Source organism: Esox lucius, chromosome 4 (genome assembly GCF_011004845.1).
Source record: "Esox lucius isolate fEsoLuc1 chromosome 4, fEsoLuc1.pri, whole genome shotgun sequence".
Classification (NCBI taxonomy): domain Eukaryota; kingdom Metazoa; phylum Chordata; class Actinopteri; order Esociformes; family Esocidae; genus Esox; species Esox lucius.
The window spans coordinates 18,178,259-18,196,702 of record NC_047572.1 but is presented as its reverse complement, the minus strand read 5'-3'; the positions used below and the strand labels follow the sequence as shown (position 1 = coordinate 18,196,702).

At 40.3% G+C, this 18,444-nt stretch overlaps 1 protein-coding gene across 2 annotated transcripts; it reads right to left on the bottom strand.

Annotated features, from left to right (window-relative positions):
• Positions 1-6,285: 6,285 nt before the first annotated feature.
• Positions 6,286-16,600, bottom strand: mtnr1ab (melatonin receptor 1A b). Of its 2 annotated transcripts, none has more exons than XM_010898194.3 (2): positions 16,163-16,600; positions 6,286-8,029 (listed from the first exon to the last, which is right to left on the bottom strand). In XM_010898194.3, the coding sequence occupies exons 1-2, from the start codon at positions 16,347-16,349 to the stop codon at positions 7,149-7,151; spliced, it is 1,068 nt and encodes a 355-aa protein (XP_010896496.1). In that variant the 5' UTR covers positions 16,350-16,600; the 3' UTR covers positions 6,286-7,148. The 2 variants fall into 2 exon arrangements, with proteins under 2 accessions (XP_010896496.1, XP_010896504.1); XM_010898202.3 differs by having other exon boundaries at positions 16,505-16,600.
• Positions 16,601-18,444: the final 1,844 nt, after the last annotated feature.

Here is an 18,444-nt window from a genome sequence, read left to right as displayed (position 1 = left end):
ATTTCTTAATGTCTAGTGACACATCAGGGCCATTTTATGATTAATTGAAATAGATTTCTTACATACAGTTCCTTTAAATGATTTACACAATGAACATGTGCATAACTGTATGTGAGAGTAATATCATTCAACAGATAATTTATGTAAACTATTTTGATCTGCAAGGCTTAAATGGTAAAGGACTATAGTCATGTGAGTAAATGACATAATGGTGTATTTCATACAGTTTGACAAAGTTTTGTAGTTATTCAATGATTGTGCCAAAGCAATTCAGAAAAACTGTAAGAAGTTATCCAAGTATGTTGGTCTGAAACAGAAAAGGCATAACTTTAGTTTCTAGTAACCAAAGAGCCAAGAAAACCACTTATGACATCGTTATCTTAGCTAGACAAAAATAAAATGTACATATTAGTTAACCCGAATACAGAGATGATTGTGTTTTCCAATAAACATAAAGAGCCTATTCTGTGAGAGTTGCTGAAAGTGGAAACTTTGTGTCTCAAAACTCCACAATTCCCAGTGGAGTCACAACTTTCTGCAGGAATAAATAAGCCACGTTCCCCACTGATGCACAGAACTATGGCAGGCACAGCAACTTGTCAATGTGGAGTTGCTAACTCAAAATATTCAACCAAGAGATCACAACATGGAACACCCCATAGGGGCCAGTCGAGAGACATAGGGGCCAGGCTACAGACATGGGAGCCAACCTAGAGACATAAAGGCCAGGCTATAGACATGGGAGCCAACCTAGAGACATAGGGGCCAGGCTATAGACAAGGGAGCCAACCTAGAGACATAAGGGCCAGGCTACACACATGAGAGCCAACCTAGAGACATAGCGGCCAGGCTACAGACATGAGAGCCAACCTAGAGTCATAGGGGCCAGGCTACAGACATGAGAGCCAACCTAGAGACATAGGAGCCAGGCTACAGATATGGGAGCCAGCTTAGAGACATAGGGGCCAGGCTACAGACATGGGAGCCAGCCTAGAGACATAGGGGCCAGGCTATAGACATGGGAGCCAACCTAGAGACATAGGAGCCAGGCTATAGACATGAGAGCCAACCTAGAGTCAAAGGGGCCTGGCTACAGACATGAGAGCCAACCTAGAGTCATAGGGGCCAGGCTATAGACAAGGGAGCCAACCTAGAGACATAAGGGCCAGGCTACAGACATGAGAGCCAACCTAGAGACATAGGGGCCAGGCTACAGACATGAGAGCCAACCTAGAGTCATAGGGGCCAGGCTACAGAAATGGGGACCAGCCTAGAGACATAGGGGCCAGGCTACAGACATGGGAGCCAGCCTAGAGACATAGGGGCCAGGCCACAGACATGGGAGCCAGCCTAGAGACTTAGGGGCCAGGCCACAGACATGGGAGCCAGTCTAGCAAGCAAGCAAGTTTATTTATATAGCACAATTCATACATCGAAGCAATTCAATGTGCTTTACAAAGAAGAATATATGAAAACAATAACATAAAACAAATACTCAAATGAAAACATCAAAGCAAATGAATACATCATAATAATAAAAAAATACAATAAGAAATCATATAAAGATTAAAAGTGGGAAGCTATAAGGCTAAACAATGTGGTTAAGTTTAAGTGCTCAGTCATAGGCATGTGAGAAGAGAAGTGTTTTTAACCTGGATTTAAAAATGGATACGTTTGGGGCACATCTAAGCTCTTCTGGTAGTTTATTCCAGTTTGGTACAGCATAAGTGCTAAACACAGCTTCTCCCTGTTTAGTTTGGACTCTGGGCTTTACTAGCTGACCTGTGTTCATGGATCTAAGAGCCCTGCTTGGTTTATATTCTGCAAACATATTAGAAATGTATTCGGGGTCCTAAACCGTTCAGTGATTTATAAACTAAAAGCACCACTTTTAAATCTATTCTGTAACTGACTGGAAGCCACTGAAAAGATTTAAGAACCGGAGTGGTGTGCTCTGTTCTCTTGGTCCTCGTTAACATTCTAGCAGCAGCATTCTGAATGAGTTGCAGCTGTTTTACAGTCTTTTTCGGGAGTTCAGTTAAGAGGCCATTACAGTAGTCAACCCTACTAGAGATACAATTATGGATGAGCTCCTCTTGGTCTTTCTGGGACACCAAGCCTTTGATTCTGGCTATATTTTTTAGATGATAGAATGCTGTTTTGGTGACCGCTAGAGACATAGGGGCCAGGAGATTGAAATAATGCTTTTCTACATGTGCTTTCATCGATTTGACATGTTCTGATGGCTGAGTGTATGTATTACAAGGATGGTCCCCTATGTCCCATAGTGAGTCAATGTTAGTTTGAGGCTACATGTTCTACACATTGCTTTTCTATTCATTAGATTGTTTGCCAGTTAAAGAAGCATACGTTTATGGTCCCTAACTGTAAGTAACTCTAGAAAAGAGTTTAATGACAAATGCAATATCATGGAGATGAGGAAGGTGGACTGCATGGGATCGTAAGGGAGACTGAGCTGATTTCCTGTAGTTATAAGTCGATTGAAATGAAGTTGTAGTAAGGTGGTAAACGTTTGCCACTTAGAATGTTACTGAGGGGACAGGTAGGAACATTACTGAAGGAGAATATAACCTTTGGGAGGATTTCATATCTCTGATCTGACTCCATATTTTGTAAACTGACATGATTGTAAGTGACCATATAAAGCAGGTAGAATTTAGTAAAGGTAGCTAACCTTCCGTCACAAACCCAGTATTATAAGGGCATGTGTTTCCTGGCCTACGTCTCTTTAGTACAGAAGTCAGTTGATCATGTAGCAATCTGGAACTAAGAGATGACCAGTCTAGTCACTTTGACTTACGTATGTGTGTACTTATATAAGTTATCATTGGTTTATCACAAACTGTACATTAAAATGGCATGTGTTTCTGGGGCTAACACAGAACTCAGGGATGACAAGTCTGGTCACTTAGATATTCTTTGTATGGGTAATTATCTGTAGTCCACTGAACACGAATATGGATATAGGTCCCAATGACTTCACCGGAGTGAGTGAAGATGAACGCGGAATGCTTCTGCATACCAGCAATATTCAATGATCTCCGAAATCATATAAAGGTCTACTAAGTATACCATAAGTATCTGAAACACTACAGCGCAAAGGTTTGCTTGGAGCATCCGTTAAAGATTCCAAAAACGAAGTAAAACTTCACTATTTATCCCAACCAGACAGACAGATTCCAAACACCCTCACAGTGTCTATAGTAGGATCAGCTCACATTAACTAAAACAATGCAAAGGAACAAAACGGCACTCACACATCTCCATACAGTATATTCAATTAGCACCATCCAAAGCTAGACCTTTGGTCTTGTGGAATTCTTCATCCAGTAGACATTTACCTGTAACAAATGATACATAAAATGTGCAGCATTGAAACCTATTGAAGAGATCATCCCTTTATGGGACACATATTAAAAGACCAAACAACAGTGCAGTTAATCCAATGGACATCATATTTCTACCTTGTCGATTTGTCTGTCTTCACACCTGGTTCTTCTGAGCTGATGGAGCTATCTTGGACCCTACCTTGCATGTCCGCTCCGTTCAGGAAGCGAATGGGCTCATTGGTGTGAGACAAGGATGTACCACTGAGTTGAGACGCCAGACAACAAGACACCTTCACAAAGCACATCTTTCATTACACAAAAAAGTTATTAAGCCCTATATGGATTTCACATGGGAATGGGAATACAGATATGTTAGTGTTGGATACATACATCTCGGAAAAAAAAAAGGTAGAACAGTGTATCAGTTAACAAATCAGTGTCTGTACAGTCACATGCAGTCATGTATCATGTACAGTTGATCAGGCTGTTGATTGTGGCCTGTGGAATGTGGTCCTACTCCTCTGCATTGGCTGTTAAATTGCTGGATAATGGCAGGAGATGGAACTGGAAGTTCACCATCATCTGAGAATTGTGAATAGCTGTGCACGACATGCATGGGGCACTGCATTATCATGCATTATCATATGCTGTATTTATCTGCAGATGAATGGCAGGGCCATAGGCCTCAGAACATCATCATGGTCTCTCTGTGAATTCAAAGTGCCATTGACAGAATGCAGTAGTGTTTCATGTCTGTAACTTACGCCAGCTCATACAATAACCCCTACACTGCTGACTGGACATACTGACATATTCTGTAAAATGACTCTGGATGTACCATATGGCAAAGACATTAACATTAAATTATCTGGCAACAACTCAGTTGGACATTCCTGCAGTCAGCATACCCATTGCTAACTCACAACAAGAAACACCTGTGCATCTGTGCATTTTCCCTGTATAGACCTTTTTTATTGTCTCCAGCACAAGATCCTCCTCTGCAATACTCATACTGTTTAATCAGCTTCTTCAGGTGCCATACATGTCAGTTGGATGGATTATTTTAGCAAAAAATAAATGCTTACTAAGAGGAATGTAAACAAATTTGTGCACAAACTGTGAAAATAAGCTTTTGTGCTAATGGAAACCCTTTGGGACATTTCACTGTATTTCAGCAGATGAACCAAAGGGATTAAAATTGTACATGTTTCGTTCAGTGTATTATCCACTTTATAATATAGTACAACCGACATAGATGATTCCTGATTTCAGTTCATTTATCAGCACCTTCGAGGTCCATATGAAAGAGGACTAACCTAGCTGCTCTAAGTATGGATCTCCATCGGCAACAGAAATTCTGACATTTCCTGAGAAGGAGAAAGGCTTCATTGTGCAATTAAAATAAGCATGCACTACAGCTAGGCCATGAGGGGCGGCTGCTAGCTCTCAGATTGACCATAATCCTTTACAGAGCCAGTTTAGAAGAGACAAAATAACTGATCCTAGCTTCCTTATTTGAACATCAATAAATAACCAGTTGTGGAAATGGAAGCAGATCAACCTACCACAAACTACATCTAAATATAGCATAGCATACCAGTTTATTATTAAAATGTATGAGTCACAGTATACAAAATGCATGAATGAAAATGGGTTTAGTATTTGCCGCATTAAACATATCTGTTTATTTAAGTTATTTAGATCATGTATGAATGTTTTTAAAGTGCATGTAAACTCAACATCCAATCTTAGTAATGTTCACATGATCTGTTATTTAAGCATCATTTTATCAATACAAGAACCCCAATAACGGCCTTTTATACTTTTTAGTTTTATTGCCTCTTCAGACAGATCAGTCGATGCCAAGGGGGGCAATTTTTCTTCATTAATATGCATACCACTTTGATGCCAATCATAAATGTAAAACATTTTTACCTGCTTGTGTAGCTGGGAATACTAACCTTAACTAGCTAGCACTTAGCAACTTCAATGTACGTTACTATTTAATCAGCTATGCAAAAACAGGAACAAAATATCTTGAACTGGCTTTGAGATTAGTACAACCTACTTATATGTACAATCAGGCTCTGCTGACCAGTGGATCCTGTTGCTGAGGTACTTAATTGGAAAGACACTACAGGTCAAACACTAGGGTCTATCTGGCTAATCCAGTGGCTAATCCAGTGGCAATTTAAACTACATAACTACAAACATAATGTGTTTTGTGACAAACTAATAATAGTTTTGTGACAACGCCAGTAAGATATAGTTAATTTCAATACATTTGTGACAATACGCAGGAGATAATTTGCATTGGGGGCAGTATTCAATGAGCCAAAAAAATTATTGGTTAGCAAACCTGATCTACATATAGACAGGTACAGGGTTTGATCCTGCCTAGGATATCCCAGATGTCGAAAACCACTTTTGCGGCGATTACTCTACATATTTTTCTGAGGATTGAAATATTAGGTTCGGGTTAGTGACTTGAAGATAAAGCACATAGAGAAAGAAAGTACTTAGAACCCTTCACCTTCTCCAGGTGTTGTTGTAGCTGTTTTATAATGTATTGCTTCAAAAAAAAAAAAAGAAAATACGGTTTTTGCTTTGTCATTATTGGGTATTGTGTGTAGATTGATTAGGAACAATAAATGTAATACATTTTAGAATAAGTCTGTAACGTAACAAAATGTGGAAAAAGTGAAGGGGTCTGAATACTTTCCAAATGCTATGTACAGTATATGCAGTATGGGCCCATAAAACAATGGGGTGTCCTGATGTTCCAGAGACGTCCCAATAACTCGTTTTTTGCAGGGTTTAGAATACAAGATAATGATTTGGACTTGATATGCCTATATATATATAAATATAAATATATATTATTATAATTTTTTACAGCTGATCACATTACATCACTTTACACCAGATAGACATATATGGTTAGATTACATTTTTCTTTATTTTAAATTACCTCTTCACTTATTACCTGTATCACATTTCAGCGCTCTGAATTTTTACAAGCAACTAGTAAAACATTTGTTAATGCTGTTCAAACAACTGATCATATTTCAATGATTTGGAGTTACTCTGCATACAGTATACCCAAGAGAGAACCCCAGCAGATCTGTGGAACAGATTTTTATGTTACATAGTACGAACTGTGTGAAACACCTAATGACAAACATATCGCTTTTAAAGAGGTTCTTCTGAACTATACATCAGCAACAAATGTTATGTATTACAACTTCAACATGGTAGTCAGAAGTAACAATTGTTACTACTGAATGTTACTTTTCAGGTTAAGACATAGGTACCTTACACTTGTCCATATAGCACATGGCTGTTCAACACTGTTCCTGAAGATCTAGCATTGTGAATGTTTTTTCCCCAACCCTAATTAATCCCACCTAATTGAAATAATTAGCTAGGGAAAAAGCTACATTTGGTTAGTCACAACCAGGATTGTAGAGGAAATCCGCAGGATGGTCGACCTCCAGGGACAGGGTTGGGCAGCACTGATATAGCATAATGTCAGAAAACCTTTAAGTTCTATGCTTTGACATTTTTTCATATTCTCCATTGTCAACCCAAAAAACATAGCATACGTTGATAGTTCATCATTGTAAACAGTAAGACAGGAACATAGTTACTCTAATGCACCTTGACTGAAAGATGTGGAAAAGTGTCACTGGTTTCATCTCAGTACATGACTATACACCATTAACACGGCTGCAGTCTGGAAGCGGTAAATAAGTGTTTTTGGTATGTCTTTCACAGTGTTCTCAGTATTATAACCTCTCACACAGAGTCTACCTTCACTTGGTTGTTGTTAGTTATTAGTTGGGATGGCTTACTCTTGTCTTTACTTTTGACTCTCTCCACAGCATCGTTGGAACTGTCAGAGAAGAACATTCTGGGAGTGCAAAGTGAGACTACTATCCGTTTGTACTCCCTCCTGAAATTCTGGTTGAGCAGCCCATAGACAATGGCGTTAAGGCAGCTGTTGAAGTAGGCCATGAAGTAGCTGAAAACAAACAGCCACTCTGGAATCATGGGTATTACCGCGGCAGGGTTCATGGCCACGGCCAGTCCAATGAAGTTCAGCGGTGCCCAACACACGGCGAACAGGACGAACACCACGAACATCGTGACAAAGTTCCTCACGTCGTGCGGCGTGAGCCTCGGCCTGAACTCAGGCTTGACCCTCCGCCTCACCTGGATGACCAGAATCCAAATCCTCAGGTAACAGTAGGTGACGATCATGATGGGCAGGATGAAGTGGAAGAAGACCACGGCGATGGTGTAGGCCGAACTGGCCGACTGGACGAAAGTACACGAATACACTCGGGGGTCATACTGCAGCGAGCCCACAAAGAAGTTGGGCACCAGGGCCACCACGGTCAGCAGCCAGATGAGCAGGACGTGGCACACAGAGTTGCTGTTGCTGTATAGCCTGTCGTATTTAAGACTGTGACATATGTAGCAGTAGCGGTTGATGGCGATGCCGGTGATGTTGAAGATGGAGCCGATGACGCTGAGGCCCATGAGGAAGCCGCTGACCTGGCAGTGGACGAAGCCCAGGTTCCAGCCGTTGTGTATTATAGAGGTGAGGACCAGAGGGTAGGGATAGAAGGCCACCACCAGGTCTGCTACTGCCAGGCTCACCACAAACACATTTCCTGAAAAACAAAGTGACAGTCGGGCTATTTGTACTTTTAAATGAATCAAATATATAAAGCGGTGTACTGTACATGTTCTTCCCACCACTTCCTCACCACCATTTTTTTGGGGGGGGACAATATCTCTCAGTGGATTATTTATTAATCTATATTCATCAATGGCCCCAGATTGCACCCAAATAGAATGACCTTTTATGTAATGAATAACTAATCTGCAGTTTAATCTCTCATATGCTCTCACTCTCTTAGGAAGGATTTATCCACACCTGCTTGGCCCACATGTTGTTGAGTCTCTGGTCAAATTTTTTTCTTCCAACTTTTTCAGCACTAACAAGTGAATAGACTATACAAAACAACCTGAGAGAGACATAATTAGAGACTTTCTTTTGTTTTCGGCTGACATTTTTGCAATGACCTATTATGATCAAAAAAATCCAGAGCTTGATTTAAATCGGGAATATTTCTTGCCCGCGTAGTCCCTGGTCAAAGATAAGGCACTATACAGGATATAGTGAGTGGTTTGGGACGGAACCCTAGTTTGACCCGACCACAGGTGACCTGAACTGGAAATTGCTTTGCTTTGTCTTGCCTCATTACTGTTAAGCCTGGGTGATGTTGTTTCTCTCTGTGAGCATTAAACGACTTGGGACCGTGAGGCCACGCAAGAGAACACATTCATGCAAAGGTCCCAAAATGTGTGGAAGGTCTACACAGTCTTTCATTACTTTTCTAGGTATTGATTCTGATTGTAGAATTATTCAAATTTGAATATAGTTATTATCCTTAGTCTTAATGGCACTGAGAACTTAACAACTTCAGTTTGGGTGACCTGCTTACTGTAATGCCTCTTATTGGAACAAATCCTGCAGTAGCCCAAACAACAATGTTAATCTTTTTTAAAGTAAGTTGATCTCCAACCTCCAATATGATTTCAATTTATATTTAAAATTAGACGAGTATGTCCCTCTCCCTTTTAACTCACATGACAACCAATTACCTATGAACAAAGACTGATAATTGGTATCTGCCATAAAACTTTCCCAAAGTCTTCCTTGGCAAACAGCAGAGTATGTACACATTCCCCCTGCTTCACTTGATCCAGACCAGGAGCACATTGTCTTTCTCTATAATGGGGATACCTAAAGCAACTTATCCACAACATAGCACTGGGACCTCTGCCCTAAAAGCCTCTCTACATACACACTACAGCTCCCCATCCAGTTGACCAGGTCCACTAATGCCATATATGCTGAGGGCCACACTTTTGGTCAGGGTTTTTCTACACCACTTGACACAGAAAGAGACAAAGGCATACATTGACAGGATCTTTTGAGAGGATGGGGAGTGCAAATGTAGGCAACATTTCTAAGATTTCCATTCCAGGTTATTAGGCACAGCAAATTCACAATTGGAATTGGATTTCTATCTCTTGGACAAGTTATGCATTTTTACCTGCTACCCTGATGACATGCTCTCAAACAAAAGCAGGCTGAAAGGAGATACCATGGCCTAAATCTGTTCTTTGATATAGATACAGTTTACTTAAAACAGAGTGGCTACAGACTTGGATTTTCTCAGATATTTGGAGAAAATATCCTTTTCTATTATCAATTTAAAATAGGTATTCATAAAAAAAGACTTTTTTCAAGCTTTAGGGTCTTAATCTATAATGTTCAGAAATAGTATGCAGAGACGAACTACAGATTGTTCAAATAAGAAGAGCTAAGTAAAGCTAGAAACATGAAAGGAGTGACATGGTTCTTTAAAGGTGGGGTAGCAGGACACAGGTGCAGAGGTATACAAACAAAAGGTTCTTTAATTCCAAAACTTAACAAACAAAACATAAGATAACATAACAAAACGGTTGTGATTTGTAGAGGCAGGACCCAGGTGCAGAGGAGAATAACAAGTTCTTCTATTCAAATGCTAACTTGCTTACAATGCTCTGAAAGCAATAAACATGAACCCAACACAAACAGTTACATCCAACAATGACTGTCAAGACACACTAGGACAGGAGGAACTTAAAAAGGGACATGATGAGGGGTAAATGAGGTACAGATAAAGGCTAAACTGGACACAGGTTAAACCAATCAAAGAACATAGAAACAGAACCAAAAGACATTGAACATATAAATGTTAAAGCCAGGAGGGCACAGGCCATGCCCAGCTATCACAATAACATAACATTAAAGGACCAGGAGGCGGCGGTCCCACCTCGGGACAGGGAGCAGGAACAGGAAATGGCGGTCCCACCTCAGGACGGAGAGCAGGACAAGGAGGCGGTCGCCCCACCTCAGGATTGGGAGCAGGACCAGGAGGCGGCGGTCCCACCTCGGGACGGGGAGCAGGAACAGGAAGTGGCGGTCCCACCTCAGGACAGGGAGCAGGACCAGGAGGCGGTGATCTCACCTCGGGCCGAGGAGCAGGAGGCGAAGGCCCCGTCTCGGGATGGGGAGTAGGAACAGGAGGCGGCGGCCTGTTGCCAAACCCCTCCGGACACCATAGCCCCCCTCCTAAAAATTTTTATGGGGTTACTTCTGGGGTGGTCGCTGGGCTGGCTCCAGGGCTGGCTAGCCTTCCAGTGGGTGACGATAAGAGTACCCCTCCTGGGGATCCCAACCATCCACCTCTGCAGTATCCTTTTGCGGTGAGTCATTCTGTCATGGTTCTTCACAGGCAGCAGGGCACAGGCCTGCTTCTCTAATTCCATACTTGACATGACATAGAGCAGGAACAGCATTTCTAAGTACACTGAACCTAGGAATGTAACAGCCAACACGGCACAGGCCGTGTCTGGCCGTTAAAGGGAGAAGATGGCAACAAGCGGCACCAATGTAAATGAAATAAATGTCTAGAACACGATTCACACATGCGCAGAAATGTCTAGCTCAACCAGGAGGTATTTGCTTGTACATATGCGCTGGGAGGAGAGTGCAACGTGTGTGACATGTCAATCCTGTCCAACATCGTACCGACCACCCCAGGCAGTGCCGATTTGCACAGCTCTCGGCAGGACCCCCGGCACGGTCAGTATTCCATGACCAGGATTCAAACTCCTGGCTGCGGTGACACAGCCGTACCCCGAGGCAGCGACTTCGCCACCGCACCATTCAGCGTGACTAACGAGTAATGTTTATCCTGATGAGATTCTAAATACTGCTCAGAATGTGAACTGACATTACACTCTCGGATTCAAGTGTCCCCATTTTGTTGGAACTGTAAATCAAATAATTCTTCAATTAATCTCAAGGTGATGAACACCCTTTCTCTCTACATTAGACTACTGAACTGATGTCATTATTATAGATATGTTGCAAGGTCTTGCATAATGCACAAAAGATAACATCCAAGAGAACAAAAGGCTCCCAAACACAACTTGCAGTGTGGCAAAAGGAAAAGACTGTGAGTTACGAGTACAGCAAGTGTAATTAAAAAGTTTATGCGACCAAAAAGTGTTTCCTTCATTGATGTGGAGGTCTGTTGGGACTGAGGATTAATGGTGACCCTTCCCTCCCCCTCCATCTTCACAGGATGTCTAACTAATCCCATAATGTTTAAATACTCCATTAATTAGATACTTTGGTCACATTCCACTGCAGTTGGACGGAAAGGTTTTTGCCCCAGGGCACTGCAGGTCAGCTAGATAATTATAATGCACAGTATTCCAAACAGAGCAAAGATTGTTCATGAATCACAGACGCCATTATACATTGTTTTTTCTGGGTCGATTTGCATTAATAAACATAAAGAAATCAATATTAGTGGGACAGGAACTCTAACCTATAGTTATGATAGCATGTAATAGTTTGGCACATATCCACAGAGGCCATGTGATTTTACATTGTGTTCAATAAATTAGGATTAAGATCAGTAAAAGCATTAGAAAGGAACTGGAGTCCCACTCCAAACACATAGACTGTAGCTATGGATGATGTGTAACACAGAGTTCCCCTTGAATGAGCAGTGATCTTTAGTTGATACGACTGCTGCAGGCACCCAATTCACGTCAGACCCACTTAGAGAGAATGGGAGAAAAGGAAGAAGTAGTGAGAACAGTTATACTATATTTAATTATGCAGCCAATAAAAGATGAAAATAAAAAATGATCTGGATACCTGTGTTGAATCTTTTATATGATACTGATATTGTTTGATGTTGATATGTGAATATTTAACAAATGTGAATATTTAACAAATATCAGATTTAGCTCATGGTAATATTATCTACCCCACTTAACTAGATAGCTAAAGCAAGTAGTTCATGTTGTGATTAGCAAAAAAATCTGTTCTTATTTGTTTGTTCCCACAAGTTATTCAATTCCATATAAAGCAGGCTTTCCATATTAGTGCTGAACACTAAATTAATCAGACATGTAACATTAGCATGACGTCTCCCTCCATTACGATTTTGTAAATCTGCACTCATTTAAAGCTGCGGTTTCCCAGACCCACAGCGGCGGAGGTGAGCTGATACGCTGGATATTGGCAGCATGGTGATTAGGTGACTAGGGTATGTTGAGATGAATCATACCAAGCAGTGGGGTGCCCATGCTGACTAACGAAAACAGACAGTGGTGTCAAAGTAAATAGAATCCCACGAGCTGAATTGGTTTAATAAAAGGGGAGGCGCTGTGGGGGAAGAACGAAGCAACTGTGGCGTGCCACTGAGAAACAATGAGCGTTCAAATTGCTTTGTCGGTGTATGACAAGGGGGGCCGCTAAGGGGGTAGCGGGGAATGTCTTCTCTGGTCATTAAGTATTTGCCGGTTTTACAGCACACTCAGACAAACACAATGAACAAGCATATACAGTAACTCGGAGCGTCAGGGTGTTCATTTGACCTGATCATTAGGGACGCAGGGGTTCCCAACCTGTGGGCCGCCAATCTCAAACCTTCCATGAATTGAGGGGTAAATAATATATATTTATATGCTGCATAAATAGTATATACCAAGGAAAAAATTACAAATTCATATTGTCTTTTTTTGCCTTTCTATAACCACATATAGATCTGTGAAAATGTTTACTAGCAATAAGCTGTAAAATGTGAAAGACATGATACTGATGACAATATCTGTTCCCCACGTTCAATTTGAAGAGCCCCTAATAAGAGAGTTCTTGATGATAGTTCTCAACAAAATATGAAAGGTTTCTAAATATCCCTTCCACGGATGTGTTTGTATTCATGTAGATGAATGAAGGAAAAAGATGAAAAGATGCAAGAACTCAGACAACTGTTTCGCTCGACCACTATTTACCCCTACCACTCTGTCTCTTAACCGCTTTGTTAATTTCTGTTTTTGTCTCTATCTCTGTATGCGTCTGAGAGAAAGCATGGTAGAGCAAGTCAATTGTCTGTGAAATAAATGGCCATGGTGGTTCTGTTTTCAGAGATCTTTACTGCAATATGGGAAATTTTCAAACAAGTATATTACTATTTCTTAAATAATGTGCATGTTGGAACATGCTGTATGTACAAATTATACTATAATGTCACCACACAAAATACAGTAAATGTGCACAATAATTGTTCAGCAAATACACCAATTCACTTTAGTCACACCACAGCTACTGTTTATCAACCAACATTAATTTTGTACCTTCCTTTAGGCCTAGACTATTGTAACTAGGTGAAGTGCTTTGTTTCAGACAAATGGAATTCCGTATAATCAATTCTATAGGATTAGGAATCACAACACTTACAATACTGCAGTATATGCTAGAATAACAGCCAGTGTTGCTCTTTTGAAAAGTGATTTTTAATCACATTAAGTTGTCTCCTGAGTCCTCACAACAATACAGACCTGTCTGTGTAATGCTGTATGACACTGAGCAGCAGGTGGCCTGTTTCAAATATCCTTCATGTCTCACAGACAATCACAAAGAAAACATCCTCCCTGTTATACTGAACAGAATAAGGTTACGATAATGAGGACAAAATGAGTCACACGTGGAAAAAAGAATGCCGGAATGACGACCAATGTAGTTTAGGGTGATTAAAGATGTCTCTTCAGGCTCAGATGACGTGGTCCTTCCAATGCCAGGGGTGTTTTCGACAGGGGCCCACTACGAAGAAGTTTGAAAACGCATGTACTCACTTTCATAAGTGAATCTGGCAAAGAGTGTATGAATGACTCAACTGTAAATGTAATGACTGTCTGGATCTCAAATGATCCCACTTGTTTTATAAGGAACTGGCTAGGTGTTGGCAGAGTTCTTAGGTAAAACGAGGGTCATTACGGATATGAGCCATTTTCTGGATAAGGATATGATACGATTATTTAATGTCCATATTTTGATCGGACGATTCTGCTGTCAACAAAGACACATGGGTGGGTGTTCGTTCAGCCTGCTGCTATGACTGGATTCGGAGACTAGCTCTCCCACCTACCCTTTTTGCAATTGCTTGTTTGGGATCAAGTGATGATTGCGTGTCTTATTGACTCCAGTGGGAGAGAGGGTGGGTGCCATTTGACAACAGAACCCGGCGCACAAAGGCGAATAAACTGACATAATTACCCTTTAGGAATCCCCCAAATTCTGAACCAGATTTGTTTTTCTACTATTTAAGAAAAGATAAATAAGCACATTCCTGCTATTCTTGCTTACTATTGGCCATTTAGTGAATATGGGATTTCATTTTGTGAATAAATGACCAACAGTAACACAAGCCAAAACAGTTGCTGGTTTCTGTTTTCTTCAGTTTAATATTATCTTGGACCAAGCACCCACATTAACTTACAGCTGATCGGAGGTGCGAGAGCCTTTGTTAACTGTTTTACTTGCATTAAAGAGGTCTTCAATTTCAAATGCTTTGAGCTAGAGATGAGTGGATTTTTGTACTGTAAAGGCATAACCACCACAAACCCATGTTTATTTCTATGCAGAGGCTGACAGAGCGATCAAACTTGCCTTTGCTGTTCAGCCTTACTAGCAGAGTAAAATAATAGAACCGGCTGGCTTGTGATGTGAACTTCTCTAATTATACAAACATAACAACAGCCTGAGTACAGATGTAGCTTTGTCCAACCAGGCTTTCCAAAATCAGTAAAATTATTAGAAGTTCCTTAAGGTAAATACGTATTATGCAACACACAGGTCAAAAACCACTGAGAGAAATTATTTTCCAAGTATGAGCATGGTATCCAAAGGTCAGCTATATCCAAGAAACAATTATAATTCCAGGACAATGAAAAAACACAAAATAAAACACCAAGCTAACTGTGTTGTTAAATGACAATACAACTCCCCCCACTCCCTTTTCAGCATTATGGTCACTGATCTGTCAATGGCCCATACCTGCCTACCTGAATTGATGGTCTCAACACACAGACACAACGAGTCAGTAAGAGTCTGTTTCCGTTGTAATAAATAGGCCTATGTTTTATTCAAGTACCACGCCAAGTACTCAGTACTACAGTAAATGTCTCAGTGAACAAAGCCCTACTGCTTAGAGTATGTTGCACTTACAGCAGTCAAGTGCTCTAAAGCCTTCATACAGTAGCTTACTTTCAGACATAATCCGTCAAAACTTCAGCTTTCTAAAAGATTAAAAATCTGGATTTTATTTTTTAACAATAAATTACATTTACTCTTTGGTTTTCGATAAATGAGTTTCTGCTGCACCCGATTAGAACTCAACATTTCAACATTTATCAGAGTGGTTATTCTCCAGCCTCACCTTTCAGTTTTTTACAGAAACGGGGCAAGGATGACGCTTTAAACATTACTTTAGCTAAGTATCTGAATTACTTAGCTAACTGTAATCCTGAGTTAAATCAGAGACAACTCGACAATTAAAGATTGTATATTGTTATAGGAATGTGAGTGAATACTATTAACAGTGCAAATGAGGTTCTGTAATGTCTATAATATATTATAAAATACTGCAATATAAAACGACAAACACATGTTTGGTGGTATCCATAGTTGGTAACATAACGCGTGAAGGCATTCCCAAACGCAGTCATCGATGTAGACCGGGACGCGCGAGTGCAATCTCCAGAGAACGTGTAAATGACTCGTGTTAAGGTAGAATGCCTATTTATTAATTGTTTTACAAAGCTAGAGCCAACTGCAGTACAGTTTTCAAAATGCACACGTTTTATTGGTTTTGGCTGCGTTGACTTACCTGCGTTTCTGAGTTTTTTGTTTCTGCACACGGAGATAATTACAAGGAGATTGCCCAAAATATCAACGACAATGGTGAAAATCAGAAAGCATCCCAAAGTCGTCGCAATCCACGGCGGGCGATTCAGCGTAGTGCCTTGGTAGGCCAGCATAGAACCGTTCGTCAGACCGCTTTCATTTATTATCATTTTATCCCGCAGTCTGGGTGCTACATCGCAGGTTTGTGCTCATTAAGCCGTAATTAATAGCTTTACCCAAAGAAAACATCTATTTCACCATCTTGTAAGACATCACACACGAGAAAAGTCATAGTTCTGATCTGAGTGTTAAGTGCCATTCTCACCGAGTTCTACGCGCGCCACACTTATATAGCCTTGCATCTTCTATCACTTTTCTTGTCTCTTGCCATCAGGGGAAACTTCAGCACTCTCCAAATTCCACGACCAAACACCTTTAAATCGAAAAAATAATGACACCTACTGGCCAATTTAGCTAAGCACTTTTCTGCTCCACAACGACGTGTGAGGTCTGGTTGCTGGTCCATCTATTCATATCAACACAGCACTCATCACTCTCCGTAAGTCATTGAATTTGTTTTATATTGACGTAGTTTTTCATTACATCCTCATAGACATCTTTATTTTCTAAACTTCGCACATAAATTGTGTTATAGGGAGGTATGGTTTGCTGCAGCAGTAGGCAATTGAACAAATATAGAAATGCACATGCAACAATTAACACTTTTACTAAGTTAGAGTTCATACAAGGAAATCAGGAAACGTGTCAAATTAAAATAAATTCACAAATTTGTGCACAAAACATGTTATTTCAGCACATTTCTTTGTTGCATTTCTATTTTTGACTAAGACACTGTAAATCATTAAAACATGGATGTAAAAGAATGTTACATTTTTACTAAAGATTGTCTATCTGCTCCCAGTAATGCCCAACTCCCGTCCTCAGAAGGCCCTCTTAGATATCCCTTTCTTAGGTTTCATATCTGTACATATCATTACATCCTCATGCATGTTTTTCATCAAACAGATGCCCTGAACTCAACAAATAATTGAATAATTACCTATTTTTTTAGATTTGTTTTTGTTAGAGAATAGCATTTACCTCAAGTAACGCCTTGAAATCCCTTGTTAAGTGTCACACCTCTACTACTGACACAGCACCTGGAATTGTATCTATTAAATTAGGAACCGTCCTACCCCTTTTCCAAATGGAGCCATCATCAGGCTTTCCTGGCCTAGACCTTATCCTACATTTCCTAATATGTCATCAATAATCAGTGTAATTAAAATTGGACCTGTGGCACCGCCACGTCTCACTAGCCTACACAGCACTCTGCAAAATGTTAGGCGACTGAAAGTCAAACTGAAGTGTTTATTTGTAATATATAGTTAGGTCTGGAAATATTTGGACAATGACACAATTTTCACAATTTTGGGTTTGTACACCACCACAACGTATTTGAAATGAAATAACCGAGACGCAATTGAAGTGGAGACTTTCAGCTTTAATTCAAGCGGTTGAACAAAAATATATTTTGAAACGTTTAGGAATTGCAACCCTTTTCATATACAGTCCCCATATTTCAGGGGCTCAAATATCACTGGACAAATTAACACAATCAAAAATAAAATGTTCATTTTTAATACCAAACACTCCACTGATTTTTTTTATACTTGCTTAGTTTTTCTCTTCTTACTATACTGATGTGACTAAGGAGCAACAATCTTTTTCATGTGGATGTCAGAATGACCTGTTGCTTGTCCTTGAATGCCTTGGGAGGATGAGTGAGCTCATAGATAAGGGAATCCTTCGACTTCAGAGAATATGCTGAGTAATGATGAGTAGTGGCTGGGGGAGCGAATCCCAGAGGGTTGTGAAAAACATTGATGGAAGATTCGAGAAGGATCCTTCCAGAAATTAGCATAATGGGAGGAACTAAAATCATTGTATAACCATGCTGTATAAAAATGTGTGTCTGAGGTTTGGAAGTCGGTTGTTCTGCAGGCCAACATGGCTTGGTTGCTATGCAGATCAGCACGGCTTTATGATGTCAATAAAGTCTACTTTTGAGTTCACAAACTCCTGTGTTATTTAAGATTGTTGGCGGGAAAAAGGGGACCAATTTTCCACAACATTGTCTTCCATGGATGTCCAGTTTTGTGTTGCAGATCTCACCAGTTCGTTCTTTTTTTCTCAGAATGTACAGTACCAAACTGTTGATTTGGCCACTAATATCTCTCTGATTTTTTTTTGCAGCCTAAGGAT